Here is a 13,611-nt window from a genome sequence, read left to right on the forward strand (position 1 = left end):
CAGGACCCCCCTCGGACCCCATTATCCCCTCAGGACCCCCATTTTCCCCTCAGGACCCCCCTCGGACCCCATTTTCCCCTCAGGACCCCCATTTTCCCCTCAGGACCCCCCTCGGACCCCATTTTCCCCTCAGGACCCCCATTTTCCCCTCAGGACCCCCCTCGGACCCCATTGTCCCCTCAGGACCCCCATTTTCCCCTCAGGACCCCCCCCCCTCACCGGGCCCCCCGCGCAGCTCCATCCCCCGCGCGCGCCCCCGCTCCGCCTGCGGCGCCCCCTGGCGGCCGGGCGGGCTGCAAAGGGGCGGGGAAAACCCGCGGCCACCGCCCACGGCCAATGAGGAGCCGCCATGGGGCTGCTGGCCACGCCCCCGACCACGCCCCCGACGTCGCCATGGAAACGCTGCCGCGCGCGGCGCCGCCGCCGGCAGGCTCCGCGCCGCTCTGTCGCGATAGAGCGAGACTCAACCTGCCCCCCCCCCCCCACCGCGAGCGTCACGACATTTTCTGTATCGCGACAGCACCCGGTAGCCCTCATTCCCTCCCCCTCTCCCCCCGGGATAGCGCTTGGGTCGGGCCGCCCTGCGGTCCCCCCATCCCGGCTTCACCCCCTCGCCCCGGCGCGCCGAAAGTGACGCCGCGCCCTCGTTCCCGCCCTCGTCGCTGATTGGCTGACGCCGCCGCCCGCGCCATCCGAGCGCGACGCGTCACCATAGCAACCGCGAGGTAAACACCGGAGGGAGGGTCCCAAAACCGGGCCCGGGGCCCCCAAACCCGCGGCGGGCGCCCCCCGAAAAGGGCCCAGGACCCCCCACGGCTCCACCGGGGGTTGAGCCCCTCCACAAATGACCCTGGAAGGCGTAAATTCCCCTCCCCCCTCTTCCTTTCCCAGGGCGCCCCTGAAGGGCCTGGGGACCCCCCTCGCCTGTCCTGGGGAGGGTCGGGGGGGGGGAAACGAGCCCCCCACGAAAAGACGGGGCCAGGGGGCTGCTGGGCATCAGTTTAATAACGGGGTGCAGAGGGGTGTTGGGGAGCAGCACCCCCGGCCCCCCTTTTCCCCCCCCCCTCCCCCCAGGTGCTGGTGGGGGGCTCGATGCTCGGGGGAGGGGGGAGGAGCGGGGGGCAGAGTGGGGGTGCCCCCCCATCCCCCCTTTCCCATCCCCAAACAGCAAAATCCCACAGAGGAAGAAAGGGGAGACCCTATAAAAAATAGGGAGCCCCTCCCCCAATTCCCCCACGTTCCCCCCCCCGATTCCCCCCCCCCCCATTTCCTTCCAGCTGTAATTTTGAGGAGGGGGGGAGGGGTCTTCTTCTTCTTTTTCTTCTCCCCCCCCCCCAAAAAAAGCCGAGGTTCATCCGCGGCGTCCAGCGCTGTGTCCCCCTCCCCTTACCAAGGGGGGGGGGGTGTTTCTGTTTTTGTTTGTTTGTTTGTTTGTTTGTTTTCCCCCAAAATAAACCCCCCCCCTCAGCCGGGGCCGCCATGCACCGAGAGAGGTCCCTTTTGGGGGGGTGGGGAGGGGGGCGGCGGTGGTGGTGGTGGTTTTTGGGGGAGCCGGGGCGAGGTTTTTTGGGGGGGGGGGGGGGAGGGGGATCCGGGGTGGGGGCGGGGGGGTCGCAGTCCGGGGGTTCAATATCAACTTTTATCGGCGGCGGGGTCTCTGTGGCGCGAGGTTTTCATGGTCTCCAGGTACTCCTGCTGCGACACCGCCAGCACCGACGCCAGGATCTCGTCGTCCTCCCAGTCGTTCAGGCCTGGGGGGGTGCCCAAAATTTTGGGGGAGGGGGAGGATTGGAGTTTGAGGGGGAGGGGTTTGAACCCCCAGACCCCCTTCCCCCCCCGTGGTATCGGTAACGAGCTCAGGGTGTGGGAGGGTCGGAGGTTGGGGTGAAGGGGGGAGTTTGGGTGGCCCCCTCACCCCAAAATTGCAGGAAAAGGGGATTAAAACCCACCCCTCCCCCACACACGCATCCATGGGGGTGTTTTCCATCAAACCCCAACCGCTGAACCCCTAAAAATTTTAATCATCCCCCCCCAAATTTTCATTCAAGAACTCCAAAGGTAAATGCCACTCCCCTAAACTGCAGGGTAGCCCCCCCAAATGACCGTAAATCCCCCCCAATTGGACTCCCCACCCCAAAACGGCAGGAAAAGTGGGTAAACCCCCCCATGGGGGTCTTTTCCCTCAAATCCCAATGGCTGAAGCCCCCAAAATTTAGATTAAAACACTTCCAGTGCTCAAACCCCTCCCTTAAACTGCATCGTACCCGCCCAAAACGACCCTAAACCCCCCCAAAACGACCCTAAACCGCCCAAAACGACCCTAAAGCCCCCCAAAACGACCCTAAACCCCCCCAAAACGATCCCCTGCCCCCGATTTTGTCCCCTGCCAGCTCACCGAAGGCGGTTGGGGACATTTGCTGCATGATGGCCCGACACTCCAGCGCGGGGTACAGGGACACCAGCGGGGGGGTGGCCCGGCCCCCCCCTGCCCCCAGCTGGCTGCTGGTCCCTGGGGAGGGGAGAAAAGACAAATTTGGGCTTCAGGGACCCCCCCTCCCAAACTTAAATCCATCCCTATCCCCTCCCAGCAACCAGTGGGGGGGTCCCAGTATCCTCAAATCCCAGTTTGGGGTCTCAGAATTGCCACCCAAGGGTTGGGTTTGGGGGGCACTCAGGTGCCAGCACCCCCCAGAGCCCAGCTGGGGACACCCCCAGCACCCCAGAGCTCCCAGTTTGAGCTCCCAGTACACCAGAACCCCCCTTTTAGACCCCCAGTATCCCACAGCACCCAGTTTAGGTTCCCCAGCAGCCCAGAGCTCCCAGTTTGGGCTCCCAGTACCCCGGAACCCCCCCTTTTAGACCCCCAGTATCCCACAGCACCCAGTTTAGGTTCCCCAGCACCCCAGAGCTCCCAGTTTGGGCTCCCAGTACCCCGTAACGCCCAGTCTGGACTTCCCAACACCCCATAACTCCCCCCATTTAAGCCCCCCCAGAACCCCCCAGCCCCCCAAAACACCCAGTTTGGGCTCCCCAGCTTCCCCCCAGTCCTCCCAGTTCACCCACCTGGGGCGCAGGGCGAGGGGGGTTTGCCGGCGGGGGGGGCTCCGGGCGAGGGGGGTTTGGGGCCGGGGGTCTCGGGGTGCAGCCCGGGGTGCTCCGGGGAGGGGGCGGCGCTGCGGGGCCGCGGCGAGCGGCCACTCCACTCCTCCAGCCCGCTGGCCGCCGCTGCAGTGGCCGAGCTGCACGTGGCGCTGGCCTTGCGAGGCTGCGGGGACAGCAGGGGACAGCGGAGTGACCACAGGGTGTGGGGGGACAGAGGAGTGGCCACAGGGCACAGGGACAAAGGGGCAAGCGGCCACTCCACTCCTCTGGCCAAAGTGGCCAAGCTGCACATAGCGCTGGCCTTGCGAGGCTGCGGGGACAGCAGGGGACAGAGGAGTGACCACTGGGTATGGGGGGACAGCGGAGTGACCACAGGGTGTGGGGACAAAGGGGCAAGTGGTCACTCCACTCCTCTGGCCAAAGTGGCCAAGCTGCACGTAACGCTGGCCTTGCGAGGCTGTGGGGACAGCAGGGGACAGCGGAGTGACCATAGGGTGTGAGGGGACAGCGGAGTGACCACAGGGCAGGGGGCACTGGAACAGGGGTCAGCTCCAGGGCAGGGGGACAAGGGAGTGGCATCACCCCCCGGGGCAGGGAAACGTGGGGACACCGGGACTGGGGACAGCGATGGGGACACTGGGACTGGCTGGGACAGCAATGGGGACACTGGGACTGGCTGGGACAGTGATGGGGACACTGGAACTGGGGACAGCGATGGGGACACTGGGAGCTGGTGGGGACAGAGATGGAGACACTGGCACTGGCTAGGACAGTGATGGGGACACCAAGGTTGGCAAGGACAGTGATGGGGACACTGGGACTGGGGACAGTGATGGGGACACCGAGGTTGGCAAGGACAGCGATGGGGGTCACCAGGACCCCCTGAGGAAGAAGCTGGGCCCCACCTGCCGCGCCTGCTTCTCCTGGTCGCGCAGCCACTGCAGGTAGGACTCGCGGGCCACCTGCTCCTCGATGGCCTCGTTGGTGGCCTCCCAGTCCGTGGCGCGTTTCTTGTCCTCCAGCATCTGCTGCTCGATCCACGACTCCTCCGACGTCTTGATGGCGCTCTTCATCAGGGACTGCTCGGCCAGCTGCAGACGGGGCGGCCGTGAGGGACACGCCCACCAGGACACGCCCATGGGGGACACGCCCACCGGGGACACGCCCACCCCCCCGGGACAATGGAGAGGGTGGGGTCACATTAAGCCACGCCCCTTCTGCCTGAGGCCACACCCCCATGGACACACCCAGAACCGACCACACCCACACAGGAAGCCTGGAGATGGGGTGGGGCCACATCAGGCCACGCCCCTGCATGGGAGGGACCACTTGGACACGCCCCTAACAGGCCACGCCCCTCTGTGCTAAGGCCACACCCCCAAGAGGATCCTTAAAGGACCCACAGCGGCCTGGGCCACGCCCACTCAAGCCACACCCATCCCACAGGCTCCTCCCCCAGGCCCAGCTCTGCCCAATGAGGCTCCAGCAGTGGGCGGGGCAAGGTGGGCCACACCCACACCCAAAGGCCACGCCCACTGCACTGGGGGGGACTGGGTGGGGTGGGGTCGTGTCTGACCACACCCACCCCGATAAGCCACACCCACCCCGATAAGCCACACCTCTCCCTCCAAGGGGCGTGTCCACCCTGGGAGTGACCACACCCCCCGGACATGACCACGCCCCTTCCGTGGCCACGCCCACAAGGGAATGGGGAGGTCAGGGAGGGTCCCTCACCCCCCAAAATCAGGGTCCCACCCCCCAAATTGGGGGTCCCCACCCCTCGTACCCCCAGTTTGAAGGAGCGCAGTCCCAGCCCCATGGAGAGGAAGGGAAGGGGGGGCTCAGGGAGGGCCCCCCCACCTCCAAAATTGGGGTTCCCACCCCCCAACTCGGCATCCCACCCCCCAAATTCGGGGTCCCCCCCCATACCCCCAGTTTGAAGGAGGGAGGAGAAGCTCAAGGAAGGTCCCCAGACCCCAAAATTGGGGTCCCACCCCCCAAATTCAACATCCCACCCCCCAAATTCAGGGTCCCATACTCCAAAATCGGGGTCCCACCCCCCCAATTCGGGGTCCCCCCCCATACCCCCGGTTTGAAGGAGGGCAGCCCCAGCCCCACGCCGATGGTGGCCTTGTTGGGGTTCACCACGGAGTTGTAGTGGATGTTGCGGTGGTAGCTGACCCGGATGGGCTCGTCCTCGTTGTGCTGGATCCCGTGGAAGGTGTTGATGGGCTCTGCGGGCACCCCGGCACCCCGATCAGCCAGGGGAACCCCAAAAAACCACCTGGCACCCCCCAAAACGGCACCTGGGAGTCGCTGATCCATAGGGAACCCCAAAAACCACCTGGCACCCCCCAAAACGGCACCTGGGAGTCGCTGATCCATAGGGAACCCCAAAAACCACCTGGCACCCCCCAGAACGGCACCTGGGAACCCCAAAATGGCACCTGGGAGCTCCTGATCACCCCCCCCCGATCCATAGGGAACCCCAAAACAGCACCTGGGAGTCCCTGATCCATAGGGAAGCCCAAAAACCACCTGGCACCCCCCAAAACGGCACCTGGGAGTTCCTGATCATAGAGAACCCCAAAAACCACCTGGCACCCCCCAAAACAGCACCTGGGAACCCCAAAACGGCACCTGGGAGCTCCTGATCACCCCCCCCCGATCCATAGGCAACCCCAAAAACCATCTGGCACCCCCCAAAACAGCACCTGGGAACCCCAAAACAGCACCTGGGAGTCCCTGATCACACCCCTGATCCATAGGGAACCCCAAAAAACCACCTGGCACCCCCCAAAACAGCACCTGGCACCCCCCAAAATGGCACCTGGGAGCTCCTGATCACCCCCCGATCCATAGGGAACCCCAAAACAGCACCTGGCACCCCCCAAAATGGCACCTGGGAGTCCCTGATCACCCCATTTCTCTCTGAGGATCCCCTCCCCGCTGTCCCCAGTGCCCAGGTGACCCCTGGGGCTCCTCAGGGACCCCCTCCCCGCTGCTCCCAGTGCCCAGGTGACCCCTCCCCACTGTCCCCAGTGCCCAGGTGACCCCTCCCTGCTGCTCCCAGTGCCCAGGTGACCCCTTCCTGCTGCTCCCAGTGCCCAGGTGACCCCTCCCCGCTGTCCCCAGTGCCCAGGTGACCCCTCCCTCCTGCTCCCAGTGCCCAGGTGACCCCCGTGGCTCCTCAGGGACCCCTCCCCGCTGTCCCCATCGCTCCGGGCCCCCTCCCAGTTGCCGAGGCCACGCACCAGTGCCGTACTGGTAGACCTCGACGGGCCGGTTGTACATCTCGGCCATGGCCTGCATCTCGATGTGGTTGCCGTGGCAGGTGCTCTTCCGCTTGCGGTTGATGTAGGTGGTGAAGTCCTCGGTGACGTAGTTGGAGAAATAATCGGCGTTCTTCATCTGGGGACACGGCGGGGACACGGTGGGGGGGATGCGGCCGGGGGGGGGGAACAAAGGACTGCAGGGACACTGGGGACAGGAGTGGGGGAGGTCTGGGAGAGCCCTGGGGACACCGGGAGAGCCCCAGGGACACCGGGAGAGCCCCGGGGACAGGAGTGGGGGAGGTCTGGGAGAGCCCTGGGGACACCGGGAAAGCCCTGGGGACAGGAGTGGGGGAGGTCCGGGAGAGCCCTGGGGACACCGGGAAAGCCCCGGGGACACCGGGAGTGTGCAAGGTCTGGGGACACCGGGAGAACCCTGGAGACACTGGGATAGCCCCAGGGACACCAGGAGAACCCTGGGGACAGGAGCGGGGGAGGTCTGGGGACACCAGGAGAGCCCTGGGGACACCGGGAGAGCCTTGGGGACAGGAGCGGGGGAGGTCTGGGGACACAAGGAGAGGTCTGGGGACACTGGGATAGCCCTGGGGACAGGAGTGGGGGAGGTCTGGGGACACCGAGAGAACCCTGGGGACACTGGGATAGCCCCAGGGACACCAGGAGAGCCCCAGGGACACCGGGAGAGCCCCGGGGCCACCAGGAGAGCCCCGGGGACAGGAGTGTGCAAGGTCTGGGGACACCGGGAGAACCCTGGAGACACTGGGATAGCCCCAGGGACACCAGGAGAACCCTGGGGACAGGAGCGGGGGAGGTCTGGGGACACAAGGAGAGGTCTGGGGACACTGGGATAGCCCTGGGGACAGGAGTGGGGGAGGTCTGGGGACACCGAGAGAACCCTGGGGACACCGGGAGAGCCCTGGGGACCAGACTGAGGGAGGTCTGGGGACACAAGGAGAGCTCTGGGGACACTGGGAGAGCCCCAGGGACAGGAGTGGGGGAGGTCTGGGGACACCAGGAGAGGTCTGGGGACAGGAGTGGGGGAGGTCTGGGGACACTGGGAGAGCCCTGGGGACACTGGGAGAGCCCTGGGGACACCGGGAGAGCCCCAGGGACCAGAGTGGGGGAGGTCTGGGGACACCAGGAGAGCTCTGGGGACACTGGGAGAGCCCCAGGGACAGGAGCAGGGGAGGTCTGGGGACACTGGGAGAGCCCCGGGAGCCCCAGGGCAGGGACAGACAAGGGAGCAGAGCAGGGACAGAGCAGAGGAGCCCCTGGGGACAGTGGGAGAGCCCCGGGGACACCCAGGGGTGGGAGAGAACAGCAGCCTGGTCCCCCCCGCAGGGTGCTGAGCACCCTCCCAGTTCACCCAGTGCCCCCCAGTTCCCTCCCAGTACCTCTCAACGCTTCCCTAAGCACGCCAGGCTCCTTCCCATTACTCCCCAGTGGCTCCCAGTATGAGCTACACCACCCAGAACCCCTCCAGCTCCACCCTCCCGTTTCTCCTCCAGTTCTGGGCACTCCTCAGTGCCCTCCCAGTGCCTCCCAGTGCCCTCCCAGTGCCTCACCAGGTAATCCATGCAGTGCTTCCGCACCACCTCGTGCATGTCCTGGTCTCCGTACACCTGATCAGCTGAGGGAGGGGACACAAAGGGGACAGTGAAGGGGGGGTAGCAGTGCCTGGGGGGGGTTTTGAGGGGGCTTTTGGGGGGGTTTTTGGGGCTCACCCACGGCCCGGAACAGACAGGCCCCGTCCTCCTTCATGCGTTTGATGATGAACCCTTTCTTCTCCCGCAGAGCCTTCTCGAACCGGTGCTCCTGCTGGAGACACAGCCGGGCTCGGGGGGGTCCTGGGGGGCTTGGGGGGTCCTGGGGGGTCCTCAGGGGCCCCTCGGGTCATTGGAGGGGGAGCACGAGGTGTGGGGAGCCAAGGGACGCATGGGGGGTGAGGGGTTGGGGGCACAAAGGGGGAGAAAAGGGGATGGGGGATGCGGGGAGGGGGGACAAGGGGGAGTTTGGGGGGGTCTTCAGGGGACCCTCGGGGCTGGGGGGGTCACATCGAGGCGGGGGCAGGAGGTGTGGGGAGCCGAGGGACACGTGGGGGATGAGGGGTTGGGGTCACAAAGGGGGAGAAAAGGGGTACAGGGAGGGGGCAATGGGGGGTCCTGGGGTGTCACAGGCAGAGGGGACAAGGGGGGATCCAGGAAAGGGGGGGGGAGGGGTCCCAGACAGGGGGAAAAGGGGGGATTCCAGCAGGGATCACTTGGGGGTCTGAACAGGGCAACAAGGGGGTGCCATGAGCTACAAGGGGGGGATTCTGAGGAGGGGGACAATGGGGGGTCCGGGGGGGGGGGGGCGAGGGTCACAGGCAGTGGGGACAAGGGGACATCCCAAAGAGGGGGGACAACAGGGGGGCTGGGGGGGGTCACAGGTAGTGGGGACAAGGATTTGGGTCCACACAGGGGGGAAAAAGGGGATTATGGGGAGGGGGGTTATGGACGGTGGGGACAAGGGGAGGGGTCCTGGGGCAGCAGGAAAAAAGGGGGATCCAGGAAAAGCTGGGGGACAGGCAGGGGGGAAAAGGGGGATCCCAGCAGGGGTCCCTTGGGGGTCCGAACAGGGGGATCCCGGGGAGGGGGGGAGGGGAGGGGTGAAGTGGGGACAAAGAGGGGACAACCAGCGGGGAAAAGAAGGGGATCCCAAGGAGGGGACACAAACCAGCGACAAGAACCCCGCGTGAGCCCCACGGCGAGGGGGAGGAGGTGCCAAGCGCGGGACAACGCGGGGACCCCGAACCCCGCTCGGCTCCCTCTTCCTGCCGGTGTCCCCCCGGTGTCCCCCCCGCGCCCGGAGCGGCCCCCCCGGCCCCCGCACCTGCTCGGCCGTGGCCGGGTCCAGCTCCACCCGCCCGGCCTCGTACTCGTCCTCGCTGTTGTAGCCTCCTCCCGCCTCGTCGGGCCCGGGGCTGCCGCAACCGGGGCCCAGCCCCATCCCCAGCCCGATCCCGCCGGGGCCCGACCCCGCGGGGCCTCCGCTGGGCCCGGCCCCGCCGCGCCGCCGCCTCTTGCTGTGCCCGGGGCCGCCGCCGCCGCCGCCGCCGCAGCCGGGCCCGCGGGGCTCGGGCAGCCCCAGCGCCGCCGCCTCCAGCCCCAGCAGCGCCGCGGGCCCGTCCGCCGAGCCGGGGCCGCCGCCACCGGGACCTCCGGGCCCGGCGGGAGGGGGGGACCCGGCGGCTCCGGGGAGCCCGGCCCAGCCCCGCAGCGGCGGCGGCGGCGAGGCCCGAGGCCGAGGCCCCCCCACGCCGGGTCCCCCGGGCTCGCCCACGCCTCCGGGGCCGCGCTCGGGCCCCGCGTCCGCGCCGCGCTCGGGCCCCGCGTCCGGGCCCGAGTCCGCGTCGCCGTCGGGCGCCGGTACCGGCTTCTTCTTCGGGAGGATCGTCATGGCGGGGCGCGCATGGGGGGGGGCACGGCGGGAGGTGGCGGGGGGGGTGCCGGGGGTCACCCGCGGGGCGCTGTCGGGCGGGGGGGCCGCGGGCGGGGGTTCGGAGGGGCCCCCCCGGCGCTGAGGGGCCGCGGGCGCTGCGGCCGCCGGGGCCGTGTCAACATCAACAGCCGCGACCTCTGACCCCGCGCGCGCTTCCGCCTCGCCCGCGCCGCGCCACGCGATTGGTCGGCGGCGGCGGCGCCGCGCTCCCATTGGTGGAGAGCTCGCCCGGAAGTCCCGCCTCTGTATCCCCGCCTTCGCCATGGGGAGGCGGGAACGGCGTCGCCATGGTGACGGAGGGGCCGCGCGCTGATTGGACGAGGCGCGCGGAGGGGCGGGGTTGAAGGGCGTTCATTGGCTGGTTGGGGAGGCGGGAGTTGAGGGGAGAGAGCGCTGATTGGGTGGACGAGGTGCCGGTTTAGCGGAGGAGGAGGGCGCGGCTCGAAGTAAACTGCGCGCTGATTGGCTGGTGCCCCGTCCATCATGGATGGGCGGGATCAGAGGGGCGGTCCCGTACGCTGATTGGCGAGAGCCTTAACCCCGCCCACGCCGCTCTCCCATTGGCTGCAGCAAGCGACCCAATTTCCCATTGGCTCAAACGTGTCGGAGGCGGAGCTCCCACGAGAAGCCACGCCCCCTCCGCGCCCCCACCTGTCACTCTCCCGCAAACCCCGCCCCTTTCCCCTCCCTCCCACGAACCCCCCCAAAACCCCTCCAGAAGCCCCCCAAAACCAGACCCTCGGCTCCGTTTCCAGCTCCTTTATTAAAACCCATCGCGGACCCCCGAGAACGAGGGGTGAGCCCAGCACAGACCCCCAAAAACGAGGGGGCTCCCCCCACGCCCCAGCAGGAACGGGGGTGGGACCCCCCTCCCACATTCCTGGGAACACGGGTGGGCTCCAGCTCCCCAGGCCGCTCTCCCTGAGCTTTTGGGGGGTCCCAGGTGCCCTGGCTGGTGCTGAATCCACCTCCAGGAACCTCCCAGTGCCGAATCCTCCCTCGGCAGGGGTCTCCCAGCTGCCCCCCCGGCTCTGGGGGGGTCCCGGGCTCAGTGGGCCTTGTGGCGGGGCCGGTCGTGGCCGCGCTGGGCTGTGGCCAGTTGGTGACAGGCGTCGAGCAGGAGGAGGCCGGGCACCAGCACCCAGACCCCGTTCAGCCCCACGAAATAGCCCCAAAAATAGAGGGGCCGGGGGTCGCTGTGGGTCCAGCCCGCCCGGGCCTCGGTGGCAAAGTACAGAACGTCCCCGTAGAGCTGCCCTGGGAGGGGACAAGGGACAGGTCAGGGGTGGCACTGGGGACATCCTCGGTCACCCTGCTGGGGGGGTTTGGGGATGGGAGACAGCCCCGGGGAGGGGGACAGGGATGGGGACACCTGGGGTGGGATGGGGACACCTGGGGTGGGTTGGCATGGGGACACCTGGCATGGGTGCAGACAGGGTTGGGGACACCTGGGGTGGGATGGGGACAGCTGGGGTGGGTGCAGACGGGGTTGGGGACACCTGGGGTGGGATGGGGACACCTGGGGTGGGTGCAGACGGGGTTGGGGACACCTGGGGTGGGATGGGGATGGGGACACTGGGGCTGGAACAGGGTTGGGGACACCAGACCCCACAGGGACGGGGGTCCCGGCCGTACCGAGGGACACGATGAGCTGCAGGACGTAACGGGCCGGGTGGTGGCGGAGGAAGGCGAGGAAGGCGAGGAAGCTGAGGGGACCCCAAGCCCAGGCTGTCACTGTCTCCATGGCAACCGTGAAGTCATCACTCCTGGAAAGGTCAGGGGACACCCGAAAGGGTCACCTGGACCCCCTGGGGCCATGGGACACCCCCTGCCCGCTGCCCCCAACTCACGTCATGTAGCGGCTGTCGGCCTTGGCGTATTCCTTCCCTGGGGGATTTGGAGAGGGGTCACCAGGTGTGTGTGGGGCAGGGGACCCCCACAGCCTCCAGCGGAGCCGGGGGTCACCCAGCCCTGCTGCCAGCACCCAGGTGTCCCCCTCCCCACGTGCCCAGGGACCCCAGAGATGCTCCAGGGCCCCCTCTCCACGTATGCAGTGAATGTCCAGCGCCCCACAATGCCCAGAGACCCCTCCTCATATACCCAGGGAACCTCCAGTGCCCCCTGCTGCCCTTGAAGACCCCTCCCCACGTGCCCAGGGACCCCACAAATGCCCCAGGGACCCCTCCCCACGCGCCCAGGGACCCCACAAATGCCCCAGGGACCCCTCCTCACGTGCCCAATGACCCTCCAGTGCCCCCTGATGCCCTTGGGGACCCCTCCCCACGCACCCAATGACCCTCCAGTGCCTCCTGATGCCCTTGAGGACCCCTCCCACGTGCCCAATGACCCTCCAGTGCCTCCTGATGCCCTTGAGGACCCCTCCCACGTGCCCAATGACCCTCCAGTGCCTCCTGATGCCCTTGAGGACCCCTCCCACGTGCCCAATGACCCTCCAGTGCCCCCTGATGCCCTTGAGGACCCCTCCCCACATGCCCATTGACCCTCTAGCACCCACTGCAACCCCTGAGGACGCCTCCCCAAAGCCACCCACATAACCCAACCCCTCTCCAGCGACCCCATCTCCCCTCTAGGACCTCCCCTCCCCATCCCCGTCCCCCGGGGAACCCCCTCCCGGTGCTCACAGACGTCGGCCAGCAGCCCGGTGTCGGCGGGCAGCTCGCGGTGCCGGAGGCTGAAATACCCTTCCAGGACCCCGTGGATGCCGGCGCAGAGCAGGAACCAGCCCAGGAGCAGTCGGCGGGCGGGGCTCCGCTTGGCCCCGCCCTTGGCCCCGCCCTTGGCCCCGGCCCCGGCCCCGCCCAGGGCCCAGCCCAGCGCCAGCAGCGCGGCCGCCGCCGCCGCCACCGCGCCTGCGCACTGCCAGCCGGGCCGCGCGCCCGCCACGTAACCCGGCAACGCCAGCGCGCGCGGCCAATAGGGGTGCGCGCTCGTCTCCATGGCAACGCCGCCGCCCTGTGTGTGAGGGGAGCGCGGCAGTGAGCGGCGGGAAGGCCGCGGGCGCGGCGGGGGGGGGGGGAAGAGCGAGCGGCGCCCCGCGCGACCCCGCACCGCACGCCCTTCCCCAGACACAGCGCATCTCCCCCGCCCTCCGGCACCGCACGGACCCCTCCCCTCACCGCGCCGTTGCCCGGTTCCCCCGCGTTGAGCCCCGGCCCGGCCGAGTCCCCGGCGCCGCTCACCTCAGCCGCTCTCCCGCGCTCGCCGCGCTCCCTCCCGGCCGCCGCGCGCCGCTCTTTGCTCCGCCCACCACCGCCCGCGCGGCCAATGGGAGCGCGCCGTCCCAAGGCCGACCAATGGCGGCGCGCCCCGCCCGCCTCCCCCGGCCGCTGATTGGCCGCGCCCGCTGCTGGGGAGATGTGAGGCCAGGGGGCGTGGCCTTTTCGCTATGGGGCGTGGCCTCGTTCTGGGGGCGATGCCCCGCCCAAATGGGCGTGGCCTCGCTCGAGGGGCGTGTCTTAAGGCCACTGAGACACGCCCCCTCTATTGGGGGTCTCTATAGGGGCCATGGGGACCCCCCCTGTTCAATACAAGGGTCCCTATGGAACCCCCCTCCAAATCACACAGGGCCCCTATGAGGTCCCCCCCCAGTTATAGAGGGGTCCCATCAACCCCCCCCCCAATTATAGAGGGGACCCATCAACCTCCCCCCCAATATAGAGAGGTTCCTCCAACCCCCTCCCCCACTCATAGAGGGGTTCCTCCAACCCCCTCCCCCAAT

At 68.2% G+C, this 13,611-nt stretch overlaps 2 protein-coding genes across 4 annotated transcripts; both read right to left on the reverse strand.

Moving 5' to 3' along the window:
* Positions 1-1,590: 1,590 nt before the first annotated feature.
* Positions 1,591-9,970, reverse strand: OTUD5 (OTU deubiquitinase 5). Of its 2 annotated transcripts, none has more exons than XM_068998271.1 (9): positions 9,264-9,970; positions 8,117-8,210; positions 7,958-8,022; positions 6,357-6,513; positions 5,188-5,336; positions 4,008-4,193; positions 3,064-3,265; positions 2,396-2,509; positions 1,591-1,751 (listed from the first exon to the last, which is right to left on the reverse strand). In XM_068998271.1, exons 1-9 carry the CDS (start codon positions 9,828-9,830, stop codon positions 1,633-1,635), a joined length of 1,653 nt encoding a protein of 550 aa, XP_068854372.1. In that variant the 5' UTR covers positions 9,831-9,970; the 3' UTR covers positions 1,591-1,632. The 2 variants fall into 2 exon arrangements, with proteins under 2 accessions (XP_068854372.1, XP_068854373.1); XM_068998272.1 differs by having other exon boundaries at positions 8,117-8,207; positions 9,264-9,958.
* A 646-nt stretch (positions 9,971-10,616) lies between these two features.
* LOC138100429 (3-beta-hydroxysteroid-Delta(8),Delta(7)-isomerase-like) lies at positions 10,617-13,145 on the reverse strand. 2 transcript variants are annotated; one of them, XM_068998274.1, is made up of 5 exons: positions 13,073-13,145; positions 12,515-12,845; positions 11,723-11,759; positions 11,508-11,638; positions 10,617-11,129 (listed from the first exon to the last, which is right to left on the reverse strand). In XM_068998274.1, the coding sequence occupies exons 2-5, from the start codon at positions 12,828-12,830 to the stop codon at positions 10,921-10,923; spliced, it is 693 nt and encodes a 230-aa protein (XP_068854375.1). In that variant the 5' UTR covers positions 12,831-12,845; positions 13,073-13,145; the 3' UTR covers positions 10,617-10,920. The 2 variants fall into 2 exon arrangements, with proteins under 2 accessions (XP_068854375.1, XP_068854376.1); XM_068998275.1 differs by having other exon boundaries at positions 13,010-13,081.
* Positions 13,146-13,611: the final 466 nt, after the last annotated feature.

Source organism: Aphelocoma coerulescens, chromosome 31, assembly GCF_041296385.1.
Source record: "Aphelocoma coerulescens isolate FSJ_1873_10779 chromosome 31, UR_Acoe_1.0, whole genome shotgun sequence".
Lineage (NCBI taxonomy): Eukaryota > Metazoa > Chordata > Aves > Passeriformes > Corvidae > Aphelocoma > Aphelocoma coerulescens.